Below are 27,151 nucleotides of genomic sequence, written 5' to 3'. Positions count from 1 at the left end.
TATATTTAAAAATTATTTAATTTTTATATAAAACAACTAAATATATTTCAACTATGATATAAAAAGAATTTATTAATTTTAAATCTACCTTTTATTTATTTTCTTTCTCTTACATTTTCTTTTAGATGACTAAAACTGGGTTAGACTTTGCACAATTTTCCACTGAAAATATACCAATTCTGCTTCTGCACCAAAGGCCTTGCTCCTTTGCTCACAAAATGATAATGTTACAAACCATAGAAATCAATGATTTAAAAGAGATTCTGGGTTGGGTTCACCATTGCAATTACCATTGGACATTAGAGGGCATGAGAAAAAGAAGGGAGATAAGAGAGACAGAGAGGGAGGAGTGGGGTGGCACTTTGCTCCCCTCATATTTGCTACGTGAAAAAACTAATGTATCCAAATAGTTGCCTTTTACATGAAACAGTCTTCTCTTTTGTATGAACTATAGATCAACAAAAAAAAAAATAATAATAATAAGTAACGGTTCCCAAAAGAAATGACTTTTGATGCATTATTAGTCTTCTTGTTGTTCATCTCTGATCCACTTTGTAGCCACCCACTTCTCCCCTTCAATCACTGGACAGCTTCCATGCATAGATGTCTGCAATAAAGCTCAGCACATTGAAAGATAAGAAAGAATCCTACAAAAACAGAACATCAAAAGCTGCCACTGGAATTCAGCCCCAAATGGCGCCCCCCCCCCCAACTTATCAGAAACCAAATAAATCGTAGAAAGGAAGAGAAACCACACAAACTATGAACCCAACTTCACAATTTCATGTCAGGCATGACAAGGATTTTTTAAAATTCATTGGCCTGTTCAATTTATTGGATGCGTCATTGATGCATCATTGCCTACGAAAGGAAGAATCAGATCAATTTATATGCCATTGACATTCACTTGGAATCGAATAAAAAAAACTGTTACCCAATCAATTGTGCCATTTGGAAACACTGAATAAAATAAAAGTCCATCCACTCTTCGTGGCTTCACTTTCAAGCCAATGCATTTTCTGGAATTGAATGTATTGATATTCAAGTCATGCTGCAGATCAAAACATTAAGGTGACTACTCTATATGGCCAACACATATGGATGTTATAAAAAGGGAAAAATGAGAGAAGTCTGACAAATTTCCCCATCTCACCTCAAAAGGAAACATAGTTTTTCCACCTTCTTCTACATCAGATAGATACAACAAGAAGGAAGCAATCTGCAATAGTATCAGACAACATATCATACCCCCATTATAGAGATCAAAAAACATTTCTAATGTGTGGACTATTGAGGATCTCCATGTGGAATACAAAGCAATAGAAGGTATACAGTACTTCCCAGAGTATTCACAAAAGTATAGACAGAAGAGAATAAATTAGTCACTTAGCATGCTACTATGCTTCAAAAAAAGGCTTGATTAGTAGGTACCCTTTGGCTTGTTTGTATTCAGCAGGGTTGATTGCATCATAATGTGAATTATACCTCTGCCCAATCTCATACCTCAGAATATTGAATACCTGCAATCTGGTGACATCCCTGCATTACTCAAGACTAATTGACCTGTAATGAAAGGTCATCTCTTTCAATGCAAGGAAAACAAGTATTGATTGCACTATTGGTAAAACATTGATTTGGTAAATAAATAAGAAGGTGAAGTAAAAAAATCGTTCAAGAAGACAAAACAGTTTGACAATAGTAGTCTGATGAATTAGGAACAAACTACCCTCCGCACCAATTAAACTAGAGGAGCAGAAATGCACAAGATCGTGTAGATCATTTCCATGGATAAGGAACGTCCCCACAGCCACTGAACACATGAGCACACTACAGCCATGGGCAGATGCATTTGAGGGGGAACATTCAATTATTGTAATCATTGGATAAACCATGGATGTTCCTATCACTACAGAGCATTTCCATTCTGAAGGATTCAATCCAGCCATAGGTTCCACCATGGCTACCCTATTACAACTTCAACCCAGTTGAAGACCCGACAAGGATGGTGTAGGAGGTAAAAAGATGCATCATTTGTGCTTGTGAAATAAATATTCAATTGGACCCTCCATTTGGTTGACAAGCCAAGATATTCATTTCCTTTCCTTTACACATTTTCTTATCAACCAAGCACAACATTATCAAGTGATATATATCAAATACAATAAACTTATAAGAAAAAGGTTTTTTTTTAAAGGTCCGAGAATCCTAATAAATATATATATATCTAATTCACATAATTTGAATCAACACCCTAATTAATTGATAGGCACCTATAACATGTCTCTAATTTGCCAATAAAAACACTAAGGTGGTGTTTAGACACACTTCCTGGTTTTATTTTTATTTTTAAAAAATAATAGTAACTCCTATTCTTGAAAGACTTAATGATAATGATTTCTAAAAGCTATTTAAAAATTTGAGGTATTAGAAAATTTGTACTACTTTAAACTTTAAAATTTTTTTAAAGTGAATTTTAAGAAGGTAAGTTCATACGTTTTATATAAGAGTTTCTACTTTTTATATAGAAGTTAATACTATTTTTTTAAAAAAAAAAAAAAACAAATAACAGTAAGTGTATTCAAACAATACCTAAGCTATGAGAAAATAGTTTTGTGGACTCTGAATCCCAACTTCAAAAATAGTTAACAAGAAATTTGGCATATACCTAGGGGCACAAAGAAAGCATCCAACAAGAAAGGAATGTGCAATGAGAAACAAGGTTGAGAGAGAATGTTTTGTAGAGTATTTATCCACAAAAAAAGAAAAAAAAGACGAGGGAGAGAGAGTAGAGAGCTCTAGGGTGAGAAAGCAAAAGAACAAGATATAAGAGTGTGTTATACTCTGACTGTGTGTGTTTTTGTGGGTAAGCATGTGTTTGTGTGTGTGTGAGAGAGAGAGAGAGAGATAGAGAGAGATGTCCATGTGAGAGAATGAGTGAGAGTAGAGAGGGTGCAAAGAAAAGAGTATTTGGGATATTTGGAGTGGCTATGGGTCTAAAAACAGGGTGTTTGATACTGGTTTAAAGTTGTATTTTTTTATGTTTTGATCAATGACAGAATGGTTACATAAAAAAATCAATGGAAAGAGCATCTCCACAAATTGGTATCTGCTACAGTATCTTTTCATGCCTTCATAGAGTAATAGTCCCTGATGATGTTCTAGTAAATAGTGAAATATAATTCATAACTTTGTAAATTCAAAAGTGCCAATTGTTTTATTTATAAAAGTCCTAGTATTCAATACCAATTCTGCAGTCCATTTTGGAGGGTGAAAATTTAAATGGCACAAAGCACATCCATATATGCAAATATCATAACAGCGATGAGGAAGTTTACAACTTTTTCACACTAGTACCAAATTTTATTAAACGCAAATATCATAAAACTCTCATGCACTTTTGGCAATATCCCCAACTTCCTAAATCCTCTGATAAGGTCATAACTATGATTTACAAAATTTAAGCCATAATAGTGCATTACCTGCATTATCTTTAATTAATGAAATTTAGTTCAGTGGCATACTGCATATTAATACCTCAAAATGACAAATTTCATAAACAGATATAGACAATATGATGCAGAAATTCTTTTATCCATCAGTTTGTCATAAAATTTGTCAGTTTAAAATATTCCTAACACATGGTATGCTTAAATATTTTTTGATATAGAAACATTCAATTAAAAGAGCCTAACAAAAGGGGCATGACCAAATACACAGGTAATACAAGACAAGTTGCTAAACAATGAAGAAAAAGAAGGTAAAACAAATAAACAAATAAACCTCCCTCCCTTTAACTAGAACCCAACCAATCAATAAAGTCTATTAAGGACAAAGAACCCTCATCAACAAAGAATATGGATGGTATAAAGGTGAACTGTTGTACCTTCAAATTTATGAGTGATAGAAAAGAGTTGGTTTCTTATTAAAAAGAGCCGGTTGATATTTTGCCATCTAATCATTATGATATCAACCTATAGGTGAAACACATCATGGAATCCATGAATTGATGTTGCACAATTAAATTGTTTGGGATGAACAACCTCCAAAATATTGGTAAAACATGTCCCCTTTTTCTTTCCCCTTCAAAGAGAGGGAAACAACCATGTATTTCATTCTAAGCAACTTCAAGTGCACACTCATGTGACTTGTGCAGCTGAACATAAGCAATGGTGAGATGTTAGACATTTTTCTTTCAAGAGATTTTAATTATATTATAACAAAGAAGTAACCAAGTAGGAGTATATCAAACTGAAGTCAATGCATGCACAATGACCTACAAATGACTTGTTTCTTTGTCAAACATTGTCTCTAGTTATTGGTTTAATTTCTCCTTATGATACTAGAGAAAAAAAACAATTTTCTGCACAAATTATAATATTCAGTGAATAAAATAGGAACTCTATTCTGTACAAAAAGTTACCTAGTTCTAATTCCCTTAGTGCTCTCTTCAGTTTCTCCCTTTCGCAAAGCCAGGGTTGATGGACTAAGGCTTGACTTTGCCATTTCAATTATGCTTTGGCATTGTTCTGCAGTTGCAAAGTGAGGAAAATAGAGAGCTTGTGGTTTCCAACTCAAGACCTGCATTCAAGATCAAAAGGGCCAATAATGAAATGAAACCAAAGTAAAAGAAAAGACTTATACAAAAATTCTGACTATGTTGAATTCCAGAAAGAATGCTTGCCTTAAGTGCTGACTAAATGCATGGGATTGATGCTCTTAAAAGAACTTCTGGATCTTTTTTAAATAATAATAATAATAATAATAATTTCATGTGTTTATTTCCAATGTTTTTACCTATTGAACTGCGACTTTTTTGTATAGGTGAATAAAAAAGGACGCATGTGTTGGGGACCCATTGTAACCCATGGTCTTAGCATCAGTAATAAAGTGGACCCCCAATCTAGCATTTGGGGCAAGCCCATTTCATCCTACAGGCTCACACTAGGCTAGGGAAAAGACCCATGGATTGGGGGGCATCCCGGCTATAACAAAAAATAAATAAATAAATAAATAAAAAAACTTAGACAGTTGTGGGCTCTTCTTTCTCTCTTTATCTTTCTCTTCCATAAAACAGATACTGACTGAACCATCGGAGAGGGATCCCCAAGACCCTCCTCGGGCATCCTTTGTTTTGTAGGCTTTACTCAGCCAAATAGAAGGTGTTCATTGCACAACCAAAGCCAGACATCAGCTTATAGCACTGCTCATTTTTTTTTTTTTATGTACAAACAGCATGCAGCCCAATACCCTTCAAATTGCCACTTCTAATGGTCTACTGTTTTCCCTTTTTCTTGGCTTTGGCCAACTCTTTCACTTCGATATCAGAAATTCCAATCCATCTTTCTAAATTTAATTGCCAACACTGCAAACTTGGGCTCAACTCAACTCAGAATTAAGCCCTGAGCTAACTTAATTTTGAATCAAGTATTAACTGAGTCCAAGTCAACATTTAGACTCTAAGACCTTCCGCCAAATGCTAAAGATATTTCTTTTGTTTCCCAGAGATATTTTTCTGAGATGTAACTGTTAAAGAGCCAAGCATCAAATGCTACAATGTAGAAGCATTAGAATAGGGCCCAGCGGCGTATGAAATTTCACCTGCACAGCCAACTTTTCACCCGCACCCTGGAAACAATCACTGAGACATATAGTATAAACAAACAGCAATAATTTGGAAATAGGGAACTAATTTAAACAATTTATATGATCGAAACTTTAACTTAAGAAGCCAGACTAGCAGAGAGTATCTCTAAATACAGAATAATCCACCAGGAGTATGAATCGCAATCTCTTCAAATTCGAAAATTCAAAATGAGAAGCACAGTCAAGAACATCAGTTACCTGAAATGGGATCAAATCAACGGAACTCTCTCCAGTCTCCCCATGCGGCATCGAACTGTACTCCTCCTCCACCGATTCATGCAATCTCGGCGGTGATCGAATTCCATTTACATCCTGCAAAAAAGATCGACTTTGAACTCAAACCAAAGGCGACTGACACATTAAAAAAATACAAAAAAGGGAAAAGAAACCTGAGAGAACAGCATGGACCCAAAGAGCCCAGTGAGGAAGAAAAAGGACCATGAGAGGAAGAGAAGCGGCAATTCTAACTTGGGGCTCCAACCACCTTTGCCTTTCATCTACGGTTTCTTCAAATTTTCTCGCACTTTCTGCTTGTTCGCCACTGTTTTTGGTCTCTGGGATTTAAGAAATGGAATAGCGGGAGTTCCTCTTCTATTCAACAATGATGCATTGACTTGTAAAAACGTCGGAAAGATGTTCGACGATTCCATTTTCGGCCTTCTTTCCTTTAGGACCCGTTTGGCTGCCTAGAAAATTCATACAATCTCGGTCCTCTAGACCTTTAATTTATAATAAATAGAAATATTTTCGTCGAAAGTAAAAATATTTTTTTAAAAAAGAAATAGAAAAACGTCTACGAATTTGAAATCATACATCAAATATCAAATGGACTAAGATATCCTTTACCTTATTTATAAGAAGTGCTTTGAATACCATTTTCATAAAATTCAGTCATATTTTAATTATTTTAATTAAATATTAAATATAAATGCTTTTTATTTTTAAAAAATACATTGGCATAAGAATAGAATTAAAAAATTATTAAAACTAAAAAAATCAGAATTTATAGCAATATGAATCTTGCGGATGATTATTTATTAATGCCTCTTTGTAGAAGAGGGAGATTTTTAATGAAAATTTATTAAGTCTTCCTCTCGAGTATTCTATTTTTTCTTTTTCATTTTCTATAATACGTCATTGATACGACGCTCTAATGAAAGTTTGAAATACTTCTACATCAAAGATTATAAGAAGGTATGTGATAGTATAATTTTCTTCTGCTTCTAAGGGTTAAAGTCATAAAAACATTTTACCATTTAATTCAACCAAATAAAACATTTTTGTATTTTAATTCTTTTTTTTTTTTTTTTTCTATTTAGGGTCATTTTATCTCTCGCCCTTTCAAAAATTGGAATTAAGTTTAAATAATTAAAATTCTACCCTAAATGGAAATTTTATACACAATTTTCTTGGAATTTGAATGAATTTATTAGTTATTGATAAAAAAATTACTTTGAATTGAAGGAATTTATTAATGTTATGTAAGTATACTTAACATACTTTAGACCCTTGATTTTATCTCGTTGAGCATGATGTGAACCTATTTGCAAGTGTATAAGATTTGTACAAGTCTACTTATTGTGAATATATTTATATGTTTTTCTTCATTTGTTTTTTATACCATTAGAAACATTATTTACATAAATGTCAAATATTATTTGTTTATATTTTCATTTCTGTATAAGACATTTGTAATAAATGTATAGGGTATTTGAACTAATTGTATTAAACTTGTACAAGCCTACCTATTGTGAATATATTTGTGCATTGTTATGGATGTTAATAAAAACATGAAAATATCTTATACATTATTAAGTACAATTTTTTTGTATGTGTGTAAACATATGAAAAAAAAAATCATATTTGATATTTATGCATGTGTTTTTATTTAATTAAATTTCAAAAATAAAAAATTGTAAAATTTCATGAAAAAAAAAACATAAACTCCCATTTGGTCTGAGTCCACAATAAACAACTATTCTCTAAGCATGAAGATCAACAAATAATTCATTAAAATTTATTTCCTTTGGGCAAACAAATTTATCAAATTATTTATCTCATTCAATATCCTCATGTTGTTAAATTAATTTGCACAATAACCCCCTTTGGGCAGGCAATTGTAGAAATTAATTTAAAATTTTCCCCATCAACAAAATAGGAACTCATAAACTTGCAAATTATGATGATTAAATCACTTTGGTGAAATAACCTCAACAATTCACATGCAACGTTCCAAAATTGGGTAAATTAAAAAACAATATTGCCTAACAACAATAGTGCATATTAGCGATATATATGCATATGATCAAACAAGATAAAGTACGTTACAAAATGTAATTTCAATGATCAATGATCAATTATAGTTGCAAGAATTTGAACAACAATTTTTATTATTATTATTATACTTTAAACTAATTATTTAACTAGTTTATGTGATTTAGACCAAGTAGGAGAGTATGCTTGAAAAAGTTTCAATCTAAAGAGAGTGAGTACTACACTCCTTCCATATATATTAACATAATTTTTGGTAAATTCTCAACAGAAAATTATACCAAAGAATAATTTTCAACTAATTAAATCACATAAATAAATAATAATTATTTAATAAATATTTTTGACCCCCCAAAAATAAAATAATATATCCATAAAAATAGATGACAAAAAAAAAAAAAAAAACGAGCGCATAGGAAAAAACGGGACTCAAAATGGACACCGGATGAGGTTACACGCCCTGCACACACTTGACCCACGAGTGGGGAACGTGCGACACATGTGGCACGTGTGGCATGTGCTGGAGGTTATCTTCAACCTCAGCAGCGAGTCAAAAAACCTGTAATTCAGGTTAAATGATCCGATTGCTACTCGACTTACAAACAATTGAAAAATGAATGTTTTTCGATCGGGATCTCGAAGGGTTTTAAACTTTAGGTTGTTTCTAACAATTTTAAGTCATTTAATCATCAAAAAACAACTTAAAGATCTCCATAATTGATTAACAAAATTCGGTTTTTATACCTCCATAGCCAAGATCAAAAAATTCTATTTTAACACCTATTTGGCCTCATTTAACATGTATTTTTACCTTAACAATATAAGAAATCTCTCTACAACAATTAATTAAACAAAAAACTTCTCAATCTTGCTCAATTTTTTAAAAAATATAAAACGAATTTTCTAGAGTTCATACCCATATTTTCGAATTTTCAATTTTCACCAAATTGAGTCAAAAAACCGAAATTGATGCTACATATCAACTATAATATATGTAAATAACAAAATCTAAGAGTTTAATTTGAGTAAAACACAATAATTTGAACAAATAAAATTTTTCTTGAATCTTTAAACAAGAAAATTTTGAAAATTTAAAAACTTAATTACTCCCAATTTAAACAACAAAATTGCACATATAATATATCAATTTAAAGCTTGTGACAAGAGGAACAAAAGTCCTAAAGTTTCACAATTAAAAAAACCATACACATCCATGGATCACAGATTCGACTTCGAAAATAAAATAAAATAAGAAATTAAAAATTTTATTTTCGATTTCAATTGTAGATCCTAAATAATGTAAATCTCGCTCTGATACCACATGTATAATATTTACATAATCACATAAATTAATCATACATGATTAAAGGATACTAACAATAGAAAATCACTATAAAGAACATACCTGTTTGAGCCATCACAAAAACAAATAAGTGATTGATTGTTGCAACCAAGTCTTCCTCTCTATGATCTTGATAACAACTATGGTGGCTCTATGGGAAAACATAAAGACCCTTTATCTAAATTAAAGAAAGGACTTAGCATAACTCAATATTGGGTTCTTATTGGGCCCTCCCACAATGGGCTTCAATGAGACCCACAACCTACACTTGCCACTCAACTGAGCTTCTACTCAAAAGATGCAAAACTCAATCCAAATATGATCACTAGTTAATTGGGCTCATTATATAATAGACTATCCATTAACCTGTTTTTTGCAAATACAAATTATTCAATTAATGTTATCCCACATTTGGAAATTTTTTATATGAACTAACATTAATTGAATAATTTGTATTTCGAAAAAATGGGTTAATGGATAGTCTATTATATAATGAGCCCAATTAACTAGTGATCATATTTGGATTGAGTTTTGCATCTTTTGAGTAGAAGCTTAGTTGAGTGGCAAGTGTAGGCTATGGGTCTCATTGAAACCCATTATGGGAGGGCCCAATGAGAACCCAATATTGAGTTATGCTAAGTCCCATCTCTAATCTAAATAAAGGGTCTTTTTGTTTTCCCATAGAGCCACCATAGCTGTTATCAAGATCATAGAGAGGAAGACTTGGTTGCAACAATCAATCACTTGTTTTTTTTTTTTTTTTTTTTTTTTTTCTTTTTTTTTTTTTGCGATGACTCAAACATGTATGTTCTTTATAGTGATTTTCTATTGTTAGTATCCTTTAATCATGTATGATTAATTTATGTGATTATAAAAAATATTATACATGTGGTATCAGAGCGAGATTTACAAGATTTAGGATCTACAATTAGAAATCGAAAATAAAATTTTTAGTTTCTTATTTTATTTTATTTTCGAAGCCGAATATGTGATCCATGCTTGTGTATGGTTTTTTTGGTTTCTTTTTATTGTGAAACTTTAGGCCTTTTGTTCCTCTTGTCACAAGATTCAATTTGATATATTATATGTGCAATTTCATTGTTTAAATTGGGAGTAATTAAGTTTTAAATTTTTTGGAATTTTCTTATTTAAAGATTCAAGAAAAATTTTATTTGTTCAAATTATTGTGTTTTACTCAAATTAAACTCTTGGATTTTGTTGTTTACATATATTATAGTTAATATGTAGCATCAATTTCGGTTTTTTGGCTAAATTTGGTGAAAATTGAAAATTCGAAAATATGGGTATGAACCGTAGAAAATTTGTTTTATATTCTTTTAAAAATTGAGCAAGATTGAGAAGTTTTTTGTTTAATTAATTGTTGTAGAGAGATTTCTTATATTGTTAAGGTAAAAATACATGTAAAATAAGGTCAAATAGGTGTTAAAATAAAAATTTTCGATATTGGCTATGGAAGTATAAAAACCGAATTTTGTTAATCAATTATGGAGATCTTTAAGTTGTTTTTTGATGATTAAATGACTTAGAATTATTAGAAATAACCTAAAGTTTAAAACCCATCGAGATCCTGATCGAAAAACATTCATTTTTCAATTGTTTGTAAGTCTAGTAGCAATCGAGTCATTTAACCTGAATTGCAGGTTTTTTGACTCGCTGCTGGAGGTTGAAGATAACCTCTAGCAAATGCCACACATGCCATATGTGCCGCACGTTCCCCACCTGCGGGTCAAGTGTGTGAGACGTGTAACCTCATTTGGTGTTCGTTTTGAGCCCCGTTTTTTCTTGTGCGCTCAGTTTTTTTTTTTTTTTTTGTCATCCATTTTTCTGGATATATGATTTTTTTTGGGGGGTCAAAAATATTTATTAAATAATTATTACCTTTTTTGTGATTTAATTAGCTTAAAATTATTCTTTGGTATAATTTTCTATTGAGAATTTACTAGAAATTATGTTAATATATATGGAATAGGAGTGTAATACTCACTTTCTCTAGATTGAAACTTTTTCAAGCATACTCTCATACTTGGTCTAAATCACATAGTTAAATAATTAGTTTAAAGTGTAATAAAAAAAAAAATGTTGTTCAAATTCTTGCTACTATCATTGATCATTGAAAATACATTTTGTGACGTACTTCATCTTGTTTGATTATATGCATGTATATTACTAATATGCACTATTGTTGTTGGGCAATATTATTTTTTAATTTACCCAATTTTGGAATGTTGTATGTGAATTGTTGAGGTTATTTCACTGAAGTGACTTAACCATCAAAATTTGCAAGTTTATGAGTTCCTATTTTGTTGATGGATAAAATTTTAGATTAATTTCTACAATTGCCTAGCAAAGGGGGTTATTGTGCAAATTAATTTAACAACATGAGGATATTGAATGAGACAAATAATTTGATAAATTTGTTTGCCCAAAGGAAATAAATTTTAATGAATTATTTGTTGATCTTCATGCTTAGAGAATAGTTGTTTATTGTGGACTTTGCCCAAATGGGAGTTTATGATAATACAATTGATTCTTGTATTGTATTGCTTATGCTTATTTGAGCATTTTATCTATTGCCCATAATTGATCTAGTTGCAAATTTTTGTCAATAAGTTTCCTTTGTTGTGAACAACAATAATGCTACAATTGAAATTCTAAGTGGGTCGAACTATAAGAGATGGAGATCATACATAGAGTTTGTTTTAGGAATGATGGACTTGGACATGGCTCTACGTGAAGATGAACCTCCTAAGCCTACTAATGAAAGCACTGAAGCTATGAGAGCTTATTATGCGAAATAGGAAAGATCGAACTATTTGAGTCTCATTTCAATCAAGAGGTCCATTGCTGAGCATCTCCTTGGAGGAATACCTGAGAGCAACAATGTTAAGGAATTTCTCGTTGCTGTGAGAAATAAATACCAAACATCTGACAATGCCGAAGCTGGGTATTTTATGGATGAATTGATGAATATGAGGTATAATGATATGAAAGGGGTTCGTGAGTATATCCTAAAAATGGTGTATCTTCAGACTAGATTAAAAACACTAGACATTCCCATTCCCGATAAGTTTATTGTTCATCAAGCCCTCAATACTCTACCATTTTCTTTCAGCCAAATCAAGACTGCATACAATACCCGGAATTAGTCTTGGGGTGTGAATGACCTGATCACTAAGTGTGTGGCTGAGGAAGAAAAGCTGAAAAGAGAAAAAAATGAATCTGCTAATCTCGTTGCTCTTGGAAAACCGAATAATCAGAAGAAAGTTGAAAAGACTAGAAAACCCAACTTCCATGATCATAAGAAAATGAAGAATTTCAAGAAGAGTGGGAGTGAGAAGTAGAAGAATGGAAATGGAAATGCCAAGAACACAGACCTTAAGTGCTATCACTGCAACAAAAAAAGTCATAAGAGGGTTGATTGCTTTAAGTTTAAGAATTGGCTAGAGAAGAAAAAAAAAGAACATAGTATGTTATCTGCCTATGTCTGTTTTGAATCTAATTTAGTTAATGTTCCTTTAGATTCATGATGGCTTGACAGTGGTGCTACTGTTCATGTTGCAACTTCTTTACAGAGGATAAGAAATCTGAGGAAGCCAAGTGAAAAAGAGTCAAAGCTTAAAGTTGCCAATGACATTGGGATTGATGTTGAGCATATTGGGATTGCTGTTTTAGAATTAGATTATGGTTTTCAGCTTGTTTTGGACAATGTTTTTTGTGTACCTTCGTTTAGAAGGAATTTAATTTTCTTTTCAGTACTTAACAAAGCTGGATATAGTTTCACTTTTGCAAATAAAAGAGTTGAGGTGATTTATGACTCTAAAGTGATTGGCAATTGTGTTTTGTCTAATGGGCTTTATAGATTGTCGTTGTTATCTGCTTGTTCTTACAATGTTGAAAATAGTGTTGCTAAAAGACCTTTGACGAAGAAAAGATCTTCATTGTTATGGCATAAGCGTTTGGGGCACATTTCTAAAGAATGAGTAGAACGCTTAATTAGTTATGAGATTCTTTCTCGCCTTGATTCTGATGACTTAGAAATTTGTGTTGATTGTGTGAAAGGAAAATTGACAAAGACTAAGAAAAATGGTGCAACTCGTAATCAAAATTTGTTGGAGATTGTTCATACAAACATTAGTGGGCCTTACTCCACTACCTTATTTGGCAACAAGTACTTCATTACATTCATTGATGATTTCTCCTGATATGGCTATGTATATTCAATCAAAGAAAAGACAGATGCTCTTGAAATGTTCAAAGTCTTCCGAACTGAAGTTGAGAAACAACTGGGGAAAGTCATCAAGATTGTAAGATCTGATCAAGGTAGTGAGTATTATAGGAAACATGGTGATGTTGGACAACAAAAGGGACTTTTTACAAGGTACTTACAAGATAATGGTATTGTTGCTCAATATACTATGTCTGGTAGTCCTAAACAGAATGGCGTGGCAAAAAGGCGCAACCGCACTCTTATGGAAATGAAGAGGAACATGATGAGTAGATATATTTGATCAAAGAAAAGACAAATGCTCTTGAAATGTTCAAAGTCTTTCGAACTGAAGTTGAGAAACAACCGGGGAAAGTCATCAAGATTGTAAAATCTAATCAAGGTAGTGAGTATTACGGGAAGCATGGTGATGTTGGACAACAAAAGGAACAAAGAAAAGATAGATGCTCTTGAAATGTTCAAAGTCTTTTGAACTGAAGATGAGAAACAACTGGGAAAAGTCATCAAGATTGTAAGATCTGATCAAGGTAGTGAGTATTACGGGAAGCATGGTGATGTTGGACAACAAAAGGGGTTTTTTTGTAAGGTACTTACAAGATAATGGTATTGTTGCTTAGTATACTATGCCTGGTAGTCCTAAATAGAATGGCGTGGCAGAAAGATGCAACTGCACTCTTATGGAAATGAAGAGGAGCATGATGAGTAGATCAAATTTGCCAGAATACTTATGAGATGAAGCCATTAAAAGAGCAATCTACATTTTGAACTATGTTTCTAGTAAGTATGTGCCTAAAACACCATTTGAATTATGGACAGACAAAAAACCCAATTTGAATCATTTTAAAGTATGAGGATGTCTAGGTGAGGTGAAAATCTTTGATCCTTCTTTAAAGAAGGCAAATTCGAGAACTACTAGGTGTTACTTTATTAGGTATCCTAGTCACTCGAAAGGATACAAGTTTTATTGTTCGACTCATGGCACTAGAGTTGTTGAGTCTCAAGTGGCAACGTTTATAGAGTTGGATGTTGCTAATAGTATAGCCTCTCAATCCAATGAAAGAGTGGAACCCATGGATGTTATTTCTTTACATTTTTTGTCTCAGACGTCAACCTTAATGTTGGAGCTTTTGATTCTGGGATTCAGCAAGGAGTTGTTACTGTCAATTTTCCCACTATTGAAATAACCCCTATTGTAGATGAGATTTCTCATGTGGAAATGAGAAAATCGCAAAGAACTAGAAGGCCTGTTTTTTCTAACGATTATTATGTTTACCTCGGAAAGGGAGAGTATGACATTGGAGAAGAAGTGGACCCTACTACTTATCGTGAAGCTCTCAGTAGTGATAAGGCAAATGAATGGCTGATTGCCATGAGAGATGAGATGCAGTCTATGTCAGACAATGATATTTAAGAACTTGTTGATCTTCCCAAAGGATATAAACCCATTGGATTAAGAATCCCACCATAACCTATGTCAGAGGCATCAGTCTCAACAATCTTAAAGGCTTTTGGATCAGCTAGGGCAAAGTAAGGTTTTGACTCTAGATTTGACAATTTTGACAATCTTGGTATGATCTTTGTCTTGAATGTCGACATGTGTTCGAAAAAAGTAAGTCTTTCTCTTCCTTGAAAAAAAAAACACTTGCATTTGAAAATGTGAAGATTTTTCGCGGTGAATTCAAGTCGAGTTTCTCAAGTTGGGTTGAAGAACACCCAAAGATCAAAAGGGCTCTCTGAAAAATTTCAAGTCTACTTTCTCAACTATTGTCCCCTTTATATAAAAAAAAAATGTGTATAGGGATGACAAATTGGAAGATGATTGAAAGTGTAAAACAAGTAGGAAAACGAAGCGGAGTTTGGAAAAAAAGTGGAAAAGAAATAATTTTTTTTGGAAAAAATAGGAAACTTCTAATTAAAATATTTATTTGAAAATATTTATTTGAAAATAAAAAAAATTACTTCAAGACTCACCCCATCCACATGACAATGTTTGTAGGTGATGCGTCTTAAAGTGGGGGCATTTGTAGACATAAAAAATTAGTTGATTAAATTACCACTAATTTGGTATTCAAAATGAATAAATTTAAAAAAAATCATCTTATATCCAAGTTTCCCTAATCACCAACAAAATAATAATAATAATAAAGAAAATTATTATTGTTATTATTATTTAAATCAGAGTCTCACACCTTCCCGTGGTTCTGATACCATAGACACCCAAGACAAGGTCATATGCAATGAAAACATGAATTATCCCAAAATTCAAAACAAAGAAGAGGATTTAGAAAATAAACAAGATTAATAACCAAAGAAATTTAAAAAGAGAAGGAACCACAAACTTTAATTACATAAAATTAAAACCATCCATGATAGGAGGTAAATTGAAAAAATAAAACAAACTTGAAAATTTACGTAGCTTAAAAACCATCCATCATAGAAGGTATAACATAAAACATAAATACATAAGGAGATGAATATCTTACAATGGGAGAAGGAAGGAAAGCTTTGAAGAAAGCTTGGGGCTTGGAAGGCTTACATGTTGAGAGAGAAAGAAGAGAGAAGGGAGAACATAAGCTTGGAAGAGAAAAATGAAAAATTAAAGGATGCTTATAAATGAGGATCAAGCCTCCTTAAATAGCCAAAAAGATGGGACAAAGCACTGTTTGCTTTTTGACTAACTGTTGTGAATAGTAATCCCGTGCAATAATAGTGAATAGTGAATAGTGAACAGTAAAAGATGCTACTGTAGCATTTTTGACATTTTCACCGAGAATCTTACTTTTGGCTGAGAAGACGACTGACAGACTGCTTTGGAATGTATAGTCACATGCTTGCTGCTTTTGGTGCTGAAACTGCTTGACTGGATAATATTCTTGTCGGTAGGCCAACAAAAGGAATATGTTTAAGGTAGAGTGTAATCCTTACGATGTTCCTCAAGAAGCTTGACTTCTCCAGTAATAGACTTGGTTGGAAGAGGATCCAACTTCTTGCTACAGAAAATTTGATGACAAGAATATGCAGCAATGAGATAACCCATATTTTTTGGATAAGCCTCAAAATCCCTGCTAATAATTTTGGCTCTCCAATGGTTGATTTGCTTAATAATGGGTTCAACACAAATATCAGAAAATTGCAGAGAGAAAGACAATCGCGTAGGTCTTCTGTTATGATAATGGAGATAAATAATGTGCTGAGCTGGAATAAGTCTGCCACAAGAAACCCACTCAGGAGCTTTGCTGATGATGAAGGCATCAACGAATTTCTTGTTCATTTTAAATCCTTGAGTTAAGCCAAGAGCAATTTTTCTTCCAAACTGAGATACCTGGTTTGGATCATAGCAGATAATTTGATAAACTAATCCACAATTCAGAAGCTTTTCTAGAGTTAAGAGTAAGTCTTCATTCTTGAATTTTCAGCTGATTGGCGAATAGTACTGCAAGTCCAAGCAAACCCGACTGATTGTGAAATTTCTATTGCAATTGCATAACATCTTCTTAACGCCTTGTTGGCATTGGATAGGTTCTTCGACAATTCTATAAAGTTTAGAATCATCAAATTCCCTGTCAATAACCAAACTTAAACCTGGGACCTTAAAACCAATATTGGTTAAGAGATAGATATGAAGATCCTGAAGGTAAGATGAGATGAAGATTTGCTTTTCTTCAGCTGAAGACTTGACTTTTCCAAAAATTAGGAGACGTAGATCTGGCTGAAGAGAATATAAATTCTCTGTCTTATGGAAATACATTATTAACATACGGTAACCCAACTCTTTCTCACTCAATTTTTTAAAGTCCACCAGTAGGGTAGAATGCTTATTCTCAACATATTCTAGTGGGGAAAATAAGGCTTGAGCTTTTAACATAAGGTGATGAAAGACAATTAATTCAATCTTCCTTTCAAGAGTCTCACACATTTTCTGCAAATCAAAAATACAATTGATATATCCAGATAAAGGGTTAGTATTAAAAAATGGATTTGTGGGGAAGGAATCCTTCACAAAAGGTAGAAATTCTGAGCTTGAATATATATCCCTGCTAGGGGATGATGAAGGAATATGATGTTTGAAGTGGCTGCAAGAACCTGCTACTTCAAAATGTTCATAATAGAGTGGCATGAATTTCTCAGAAAGAGCTGAATGAGATTTCTTAGAATCTGGAGATTTCTTAATGAGCTTAAGAGGTTGTTTTTCTTTTTTAGGGGCCATGTTCTTGTGAATCCTACAAAAATTCACGAGTTAGGAAATTAGGGATTGAGTTACTTTCTCCTATAATATACTCAATTTGAAAATCAAAATTGCTTAAAATAGCTTGCTACCTAGCAAAAATATGCTTAGAAGCTATATTCTTAACATTCTTTTGTAAAACCAATTTTGCAGATTTGCAATCAACTCTTAATAAAACAATGCTTAAAATCTCTTTTTTGATGATGCTATAGTTGAGTTGGGCATGGTTCCAAGTACCTGAAGTAAACCTAACCAACAACTCTTGATTATTACTTCTTTGCTTAAGAATCCCCCCATATCCTATGTCAGAAGTATCGGTCTCAACTATCTTAAAGGCTTTATGATCAGCTAAGGCAAGACATGGTAGGGTCTTGACTCTAGACTTGACAATTTTGACAATCTTGGTATGATTCTCATTTCCAAGGAACTGAATCTTAAGTCTCTGTCTTAAGGGGGCACAAAGCTGGCTTAAATCTTGAATAAAGTCTGACACATAATTAAGGCTTCCTAAGAAACGTTGCAATTGTTTCTTATCCTTAATCTCATCAGGAAACTTATCAGCAAACTTAATTGATCTTTGAATATGAGTGAAAGTTCTTTGGTGAATATGATGACTTCAGAATCTTACCTTAGTTTGAAAGAGGTTAATCTTAGTGGCTGACAAGCTTAAACCATTACTCTTAACAGTCTCAACAAACTTATTGAGATGTTTCCAATGTTGTTCAATAGAATCTGAATAAATCAAAACATCAACAATGTAGACAATAATGAAATCAGAAAACTGGTTAAAGATTTCATTCATTATGTTATGGAACTCAAAAGGTGCATTCTTAAGGCCAAAGGGCATTACATTCCACTCATAATGTCCAAATGGGACCACAAAGGTTGCTTTGTATCTATATTTTTCTGCAATTTGGATTTGCCAAAATCCTGATTTCATGTCAAATTTAGAGAAAACTTTGGACTTAACTAATTTTTGAAGGAGGTCTCTCTTATTTGGGATAGGATACCAGATCCATCTTAAAACATCATTGAGAGGTTTATAGTTGATGACTAGTCTAGATATTCCTCTTTCTAATTTAGCTTGTTTCTGAACATAAAAGGCTGAACAACTCCAATGGGACTTAGACTTCCTTATTAACTTCTTATCAATGAGATCATGGATTTCCTTTTCACAATAGCTTAATAAATTCTTGTTCATTTGGATTGGTCTTGCTTTAGTGGGAATATTTTTCTCACTAAAATCTGGCTTATAAGGTAATTCTACCTCATGTTGCTTCCTGTGCCAAAATGCATTAGGAATGTTAGAACAAACTTCTTCAATAATTTTATTCTTAAATTTTTCTATGGCATCTTGAGTTTTCTTAACCTTCAATTGTTCTTCTGTTCTAACCAGCACAATCTCTTGTTTTAAGAGATTAACATGATTTTCCTTAGCCCTAATCACCTGATCTTTTATGGTGTTTATACTTCTTTCTCCAGGTGGATTGGCAAATTCAAACAGAATTTCCTTATCTAAAAGCTTAGTTCTTATACCTTGGTCATCTACCCACATGGGAAAGATGGAGCTTAGGAAAGGGACTCCAAGGAGAGCTTTCTCCTTAAGGTCTTTAACAAGGATGAAGGTTTGCTTAATGCAAATGCCTTGATTACAAATATGGGCATCTGACAACTTGTATTTGATAGTAAGCTTTTTACCATTAGCTCCAAAAAGAGTTTGTCTGGTTTTCTCATAAAGCTGGGTAGGTACTAGACATTCTTGTAGATAATTCAAAGCTACACCTGAATCAATTAAAGCAATAATATCAAAGATAAATTTGTTCTTAATTACTATAGTAAGGGAGATTTCCCACATTTGGAAGATAACTTTACTAATAGTATTTAAGTATGCATTTATCTTATCACTATTGACTTGTGAAGATTCAAAAACTTCTTCAAAGTCTTCATTTTTAGGATTACTATGGTAAAAACCAACCCTATTGATATGATCATAGGGGGTAAAGAATCCTAAACTTGTAGGTTTTTTTAGGCTCTTAATATCCTTCTTATACTGCCCTATTTCTTCTTGAAGATCCTTAATAGTCAAAGTATTAAGGATAAGCCTTTTCTCTTGTCTGTCACTATGATCCTTAAAAGGCTTTTGGATAGAGGGTTCTCTGGTTATCTTAATTAGTCCATTAACCTTTGTTTCAAGACTAATATTCCTTTTAACCAAATTGATTCTCCTATGGGAAGGTAAAGGTGTTTCAGGGATAGCAAAAGGTTGAGGTGTTTCAGGGATAAGAAGGTTATCTTTAACCTTTTGGCTTATTTTATCAATGAAAGCTTGATCAATATGAGGATTTTCCTGGAATTTCTTAGATAATTCAAAAAAACAAAGGCTTATTGTCATTCTTAACAAAAGACTTCTTAAGGTGATCCTGAGTTTCAATAATCTCCTCAACATGGTTGACTTGATTTCCAAGGGTTATGAGAAACATATTAGTGTAGTTAATTTGTTCCATGATCCTTCTAATATCAGCTGCACTAGTAGTTCCTTTATCCTCTGACTTAGTCTTAAAAAGTGAAGCTGTGACTATGGTTCCATTAATATTCTTTTCTATCTTAGCTTCAGGAGGATGAATGGATTCTATGACAATATTGTCACTAGTTTTCCATATCCTAGTTTTTGTGGAGGTGTTATTAATATGCTTACAAGGATAATCTGGATATTCCTCTTGTTTGAAGAGTTCAAACCAAATCCAAAACTTAATGTTTTTCTTTTCTTATCTTAAATAAGCATAAAATTCTTTCCGGTAAATGGTTCTAATGACTTTAGAGACAGTGAATCCTTCCTTTGCTTATTGACTTCAGAATAGAAGTCCTTTCTTAAGAGATCCCTGTTGATCTCAAAGTCCTCATCACTTAGGCTTATAGTATTAATCATCTAGGAATAGGTAGGAGACATAACGAGGGACTCATCCTGTTATGATTCCTGAGTAGACTCATTTTCCTCAGTGTAAAATGGTCTGGCCACGTTGATGTGACTTCTAACACCTGTTAGCTTAATATTCTTAGGATTTGCTGAACTGAAACCTTCTTCTTCCCTATTGGTTCTAACTGGGATAGAAGAGCTTGAAGCTCTAAAGGGTTCATAGACTGAAACTCCAGGGCTGCTGGAATGATGGAAAGATTTGGAGATAATCAGATCTCCTCCTCCATCATGATATTGAACAAACCTTTCAGTTCTCTATTCTATGGCTAGAACGACATTAGCAAAATGCCAATTTTCTGGAAACTCAACATCTTTCCACAAGATCTTCTTGGGGAAAATGAAGTTTGACTTATCTAACATATTTGAGTAAAAGAGAGTGGTCTCACCCTTAGGACTAGTGCAAAGTACTCCAGATCCAACGCTTGTGTTCATGCTCTTATAGACAAACTTGGTTATGATGGAAACATGACTGTTTCCTGGTTTGATCTTAAAGCCATGGGTTAAGATATGCAGGACAACAGAATCTAAGATGTCTGCATTTCTTAGTCTAACAATGAAGTTAGGGAAACACTGGAAATAAACTAGGCCATCATTTAGTCCAGCTTGGACCGCGCCAATAATAGAATCTCGATAATCGAGATGCCTGTTATCTCTTAAACACATGACAATAGAGGTGTTTAAACCTAATCTTGTCAAAGGCTTAGCAGCTACTTGAATCATACCAAAGTGTATGAAATTATAGCTAGATTTCTTATGCTTCTCAACGGACTTGTTATCTAGGAGTCTTATGACTTGATCGTCTTGTTCTAAGCTGATTGACATTTCAGAGGTTTTGATAGTATAATCTGTAAAAAAAACTTCAAGGTTCCTTTCTTATAAATTTCTTGATTAGACACCTTGGGTAACTTCCAATCATCTAAATCATTTTGGATCTTAAGATAATTGATCTTTTCACTGTTTACAACAGTATCTTGAGAATCTGTGGATCTCCTAAACATGGTTCTGAAAATTGAACTCATTTTAGGGTTTTGATCTAGAGCCTAATAGCAAATTGACAGACCTTATGAGACGTCACCCCAACCCTCTTACAGCCCTAACAAACGCCTATCCTTGACTAACAACGGGCTCAACCGACAGGGCTCGCGCTCCAAGGCACACTGCTACTTATCCTAGGATAGCTCAAAACACCCAAAGCAAACCCAACTTCCTTTCTCGTGGCTCTAATACCATAGACACCCAAAGCCACAGAATCATACCAAGATTGTCAAAATTGTCAAGTCTAGAGTCAAGGCCCTACCATGTCTTGCCTTAGCTGATCATAAAGCCTTTAAGATAGTTGATATTGATGCTTCTGTCATAGGATATGAGGGGATTCTTAAGCAAAGAAGTAATAATCAAGAGTTGTTGGTCAGATTTACTTCAGGTACTTGGAATCATGCCCAACTCAACTATAGCACCATCAAAAAAGAGATTTTAAGCATTGTTTTATGCATTTCAAAATTTCAAAATGATCTTTTGAATCAAAACTTTTATTAAGAGTTGATTGCAAATTTGCAAAATCAGTTTTACATAAGGATGTTAAAAATATAGCTTCTAAGCATATTTTTGCTAGGTGGCAAGCTATTTTAAGCAATTTTGATTTTCAAATTAAGTATATTAAAGGAGAAAGTAACTCAATCATTGATTTCCTAACTCGTGAATTTTTGCGGGATTCACAAGAACATGACCCCCAAAAAAGAAAAACAACCTCTTAAGCCCATTAAGAAATCTCCAGATTTTAAGAAATCCCATTCAGTTCTTTATGAGAAATACATGTCACTCTATTATGAACATTTTGAAGTAGCAGGTTCTTCTTGCAGCCATTTTAAACATCATATTCCTTTAGCATCCCCTAGTAGGGATATAGATTCAAGCTCGGAATCTCTACCTTTTGTGGAGGATTCCTTCCCCACAAATCTATCTTTTAATACTAACCCTTTATTTGGATATATCAATTGTATTTCTAACTTGTAGGAAAGGTGTGAGACTCTTGAAAGGAAGCTTGAATTAGTTGACTTTCATCAGCTTATGTTAAAAGCTCAAGCCTCATTTTCTCCACTGGAAAATGGTGAAAATAAGCATTTTACCCCACTGGTGGATGTTAAAAAATTGAGTGAGGAAGAGTTGGGTTACCGTATGTTAAGAATGTATTTCCATAAGACAAAGAATTTATATTCTCTTCAGCCAGATCTACGTCTCCTAATTTTTGGAAAAGTCAAGTCTTCAGTTGAAGAAAAGCAAATCTTCATCTCATCTTACCTCCAGGATCTTCATATCTATCTCTCAACCAATATTGGTTTTAAGGTCCCAGGTTTAAGTTTGGTTATTGACAGGGAATTTGATGATTCTAAACTTTGTAGAATTGTCGAAGAACCTATCCAGTGCCAACAAGGCATTAAGAAGATGTTATGCAATAGAAATTTCACAATCAGTCGGGTTTGCTTGGACTTGCAGTACTATTCGCCAATCAGCCGAAAATTCAAGAATGAAGACTTACTCTTAACTCTTATAAAAGCTTTTGGATTATTAATGTTCATCAAATTATCTGCTTTGATTCAAACCAGGTATCTCAGTTTGGAAGAAAAATTGCTCTTGGCTTAACTCAAGGATTTAAAATGAATAAGAAATTCGCTGACACCACCATCATCAGCAAAGCTCTTGAGTGGGTTTCTTGTGGCAGACTTATTCCAGCTCAGCACATTGTTTCTCTCCACTATCAGAATAGAAGACCTACATGGCTGTCTTTCCCTCTGCAATTTTTTTTAAGCAAATCAACCATTGGAGAGCCATAATTATTAGTAGGGATTTTGAGGTTTATCCAAAAAATATGGGTTATCTCATTGCTGTAGATTCTTGTCATCGGATTTTTTGTAGCAAGAAGTTGGATCATCTTCCAACCAAGTCTATTACTGGAGAAGTCAAGCTTTTTGAGGAGCATCGTAAGGATTACACTCTGCCTTAAACATACTCCTCTTGTTGGCCTACCGACAAGAATATTATCCAGCCAAGCAGTTTCAGCACCAAAAGCAGCAAGCATGTGACTATCTATATATATAGTCCAAAGCAGTGTCAACCGTCTTCTCAGCCGAAACTAAGATTCTCGGTGAAAATGTCAAAAGTGCTACAGTAGCATCTTTTACTGTTCACTTTTTACTATTCACTATTTCTTGCACGGGATTACTATTCACAACTGTTAGTCAAAAAGCAAACAGTGCTTTCAGCACCAAAAGCAGTTTCAGCACCAAAAGCAGCAAGCATGTGACTATCTATATATATAGTCCAAAGCAGTGTCAACCGTCTTCTCAGTCGAAAGTAAGATTCTCGGTGAAAATGTCAAAAGTGCTACAGTAGCATCTTTTACTGTTCACTTTTTACTATTCACTATTTCTTGCACGGGATTACTATATTCACAACTGTTAGTCAAAAAACAAACAGTGCTTCGTCCCATCTTTTTAGCTATTTAAAGAGGCTTGATCCTCATTTGTAAGCATCTTTTAATTTTTCATTTTTCTCTTCCAAGCTTATGTTCTCTCCCTTCTCTCTTCTCTCTCTCTCAACGTGTAAGCCTTCCAAGCCCCAAGCTTTCTTCAAAGCGACCCTTCTCCCATTGTACGATATTCATCTCCTTATGTATCTATGTTTTATGTTATACCTCCTATGATGGATGGTTTTTAAGCTATGTAAATTTTCAAGTTTGTTTTATGTTTTCAGTTTACTTCCTATCATGGATGGTTTTAATTTTATGTAATTAAAGTTTGTGGTTTCTTCTCTTTTTAAATTTCTTTGGTAATCTTGTTTATTTTCTAACTCCTCTTCTTTGTTTTGAATTTTGGCATTTTGTTGGTAAAACCTTTCGGAGAGGAAAATTTGCTAAAATCAAGGAACTAAATCCCTTGAATTAAGCAACTAAAATTCGGAAATTTAAAATTCAAATTCCCTATCAAGGAAGGAAATTAAGAAATAAAAAAAATCCAAAAAGAAAAATCATAAGAAGAAAATCCAAAGGTAACTTCGTACGAGAAAAAGGGTTTCATAATAAAATAAAGTTTGATCAAATCTCCCTACAAGTTCAATAAACGGCAAAAAAACTGTTATATGCATTTTTTGCCATTCAACAAGGTCATTCGACAATAAGCCACTTTTGGCCCTTGGTTGATCTTCGAAATCAAGAAAATGTTATCATCATTTTCTAAAGTGCGATCAAGGCAAAATAATCAGAGGGAAAATATTCTTTTGGAAAGAATATTATTTTTGAGATTGTACACATAATATATTTTAATAATTATTTTGTTCGCATTATTTTCCTATTTGTTTTGCTAATTTTTGCAGGACCAAAAAAATTACGAAATTTGTGCGTACAGTTAGGTTTTAGGGTTCCAGTTCCATCATATCCAAACAAAACTAAACAGGACCTATTCATTCCAAACAAGAAATATACTGGATTCAAAAACTGAAAGTTTCAATCAACCAATAAAATCGCAAAATTCAAGAGAATAAAACAATAGATGAATAGATACCCTAAATCATCACTGTATCAACGAGCAAATGGAGAATCCAAGAAAGAAAAAAGGCAAATTAGCTGTATTTGAAATTCAGAATGGAAAGAAAAACGTCAAAAATGCATTAAAATGGATTCTTTCTCGAGCTACTTTTATCATTTTCCTTTCCATTTGTTCCTTTTTCAAGATCGAACCGGAGCCTTCGATTACCACAATTTCTTTGATCTAAACCGCTTTATAACACTAAGCTCTCCCATCTCGTCCTTCTCCCACAACCATAACTAAGTCCTTCCCTCCATTTTCTCAACATCCAAACAGACAAATAATCAAAGATTCAGAGCAAAACGTACCTTGCCAAACTTTAGAGTCGCCGTCACTGCCTCGCTCGAATTGTTTTCCAGGTTCTCAATAATCAACACCCAAGGCAGGAGATGATTCATTTCAGGGCTTGTCTTCCACAGAAACGCAACCCAGATCCATGATGATCGATTGAAATAAGAACTGAACCACTGCATAATGCTTTGGTATATCATGGGTGAATCTAGACGTTAGGAATTTTGAAATTCAAAAAAAAAATGAAGTGACAGTGAATAGACATTTGTCGTGTGGCTCTGGGCATATGAGCGTTGGGTTTTTGACGTGATGAAAAGTAGCCGTTACGAGCCATTATTTTGGGCTCCAACGGTTCTTTTCTTTTTCTAGTTCCTGTTGGGATTTATCTGGTGCATTAATACACACTATAGTCAGCACGACACGTGGATTATAATTCGTTTGGAAATGGTACATAGGCCTCAAAGTAACCCCAAGTAAAAACCCAAGATGGAAACGGTATACAGGCCTCAAAGTAAGCCCAAGGAAAACAGCCCAACTATTAAAACCTTCTCTGTATTTTCTTTCCCAAAGATGGAAATGTTATATAGGCCTCAAAGTAAGCCCAAGGAGAAAACAGCCCAGCAATTAAAAAATAAAAATATATATTCCGTTGCCGGGACTTGAACCCGGGTCTCTCGGGTGAGAGCCGAGTATCCTAACCAACTAGACTACAACGGATTGTATTTGAGTTTTGATAATATAAAATTATATATATAAAAAACAATTATGATAGACAAAAATGTCTAAATCCAAATGAACCTCTCATTTCTCCCCACCATAAAACACACAGATTTTTTTAATAAAAATATTTTTTTAACAGTTATTTAAAAAATAAATATACACTTCTCTTATATATGTATTAAAATCATATTTTCAAAAAACGAATTTGCTTTTTATATTGAACTTGCCTTTTTAAAAGATGATTTCTTTTTTGTGCTAAATTTGTCTTTTAAAAAAATTAGTTTTATTTTTATCTTAAAACATCTTATATTGAACCCATCTTTTTAAAAAAGTTGATAAAAATATTCTTTTAAAAAAATATTATTAAAATATAACTATTTAAAAAATAAATATATGCTTACTTATTTTTGTAGTAAACTCATATTTTTAAAAGACGAATTCACTTTTTATATAAAACTCGTCTTTTTAAAAGATGATTTCCCTTATATCTTTTATTGAATTTGTATTTCGGAAAAATAAGTTCTATTTTTATATTAACACATTTTATATTGAATTTGTCTTTTTAGAAAAAAAAAATCATTGAACTCATCTTTTAAAAAATGAGTTTGTTTTTACAAAAATACCATAATTTTATAATCATTTTTTATGTTACAATGTTTTTTTTTAATACACTAATCTTTTAGAAAACCCTAAAACACATCCACTATAAGTCATATTTTTCTAATTTACAAGTAGTTCCTTCATAATTCACCTTTGTGTTTCCTTATTGAGAAATTATATGAAACTAAATAAAATTAAAATATTTTGGATTATTGAATTTAGGAATCATTGTTGAACAAAACATGGAGAGAGAGAGAGA

The 27,151-nt window shown here is 33.0% G+C and overlaps 1 protein-coding gene, 1 non-coding gene and 1 pseudogene across 3 annotated transcripts; all 3 read right to left on the bottom strand.

Moving 5' to 3' along the window:
* Positions 1-327: 327 nt before the first annotated feature.
* LOC117909306 lies at positions 328-6,403 on the bottom strand (annotated as a pseudogene).
* Positions 6,138-25,867, bottom strand: LOC117909308. 2 transcript variants are annotated; one of them, XM_034823304.1, is made up of 2 exons: positions 25,590-25,867; positions 6,138-6,329 (listed from the first exon to the last, which is right to left on the bottom strand). In XM_034823304.1, the coding sequence occupies exons 1-2, from the start codon at positions 25,770-25,772 to the stop codon at positions 6,141-6,143; spliced, it is 372 nt and encodes a 123-aa protein (XP_034679195.1). In that variant the 5' UTR covers positions 25,773-25,867; the 3' UTR covers positions 6,138-6,140. The 2 variants fall into 2 exon arrangements, with proteins under 2 accessions (XP_034679195.1, XP_034679184.1); XM_034823293.1 differs by lacking the exon at positions 6,138-6,329 and adding an exon at positions 16,221-16,824.
* A 349-nt stretch (positions 25,868-26,216) lies between these two features.
* Positions 26,217-26,289, bottom strand: TRNAE-CUC. Its single transcript has one exon. It is a non-coding gene; the product is annotated as a tRNA-Glu (tRNA).
* Positions 26,290-27,151: the final 862 nt, after the last annotated feature.

This window comes from Vitis riparia, chromosome 3 (assembly GCF_004353265.1).
Source record: "Vitis riparia cultivar Riparia Gloire de Montpellier isolate 1030 chromosome 3, EGFV_Vit.rip_1.0, whole genome shotgun sequence".
Lineage (NCBI taxonomy): Eukaryota > Viridiplantae > Streptophyta > Magnoliopsida > Vitales > Vitaceae > Vitis > Vitis riparia.
Note: the sequence above shows the minus strand (reverse complement) of the source record. Positions and strands in the feature narration are given on the sequence as shown.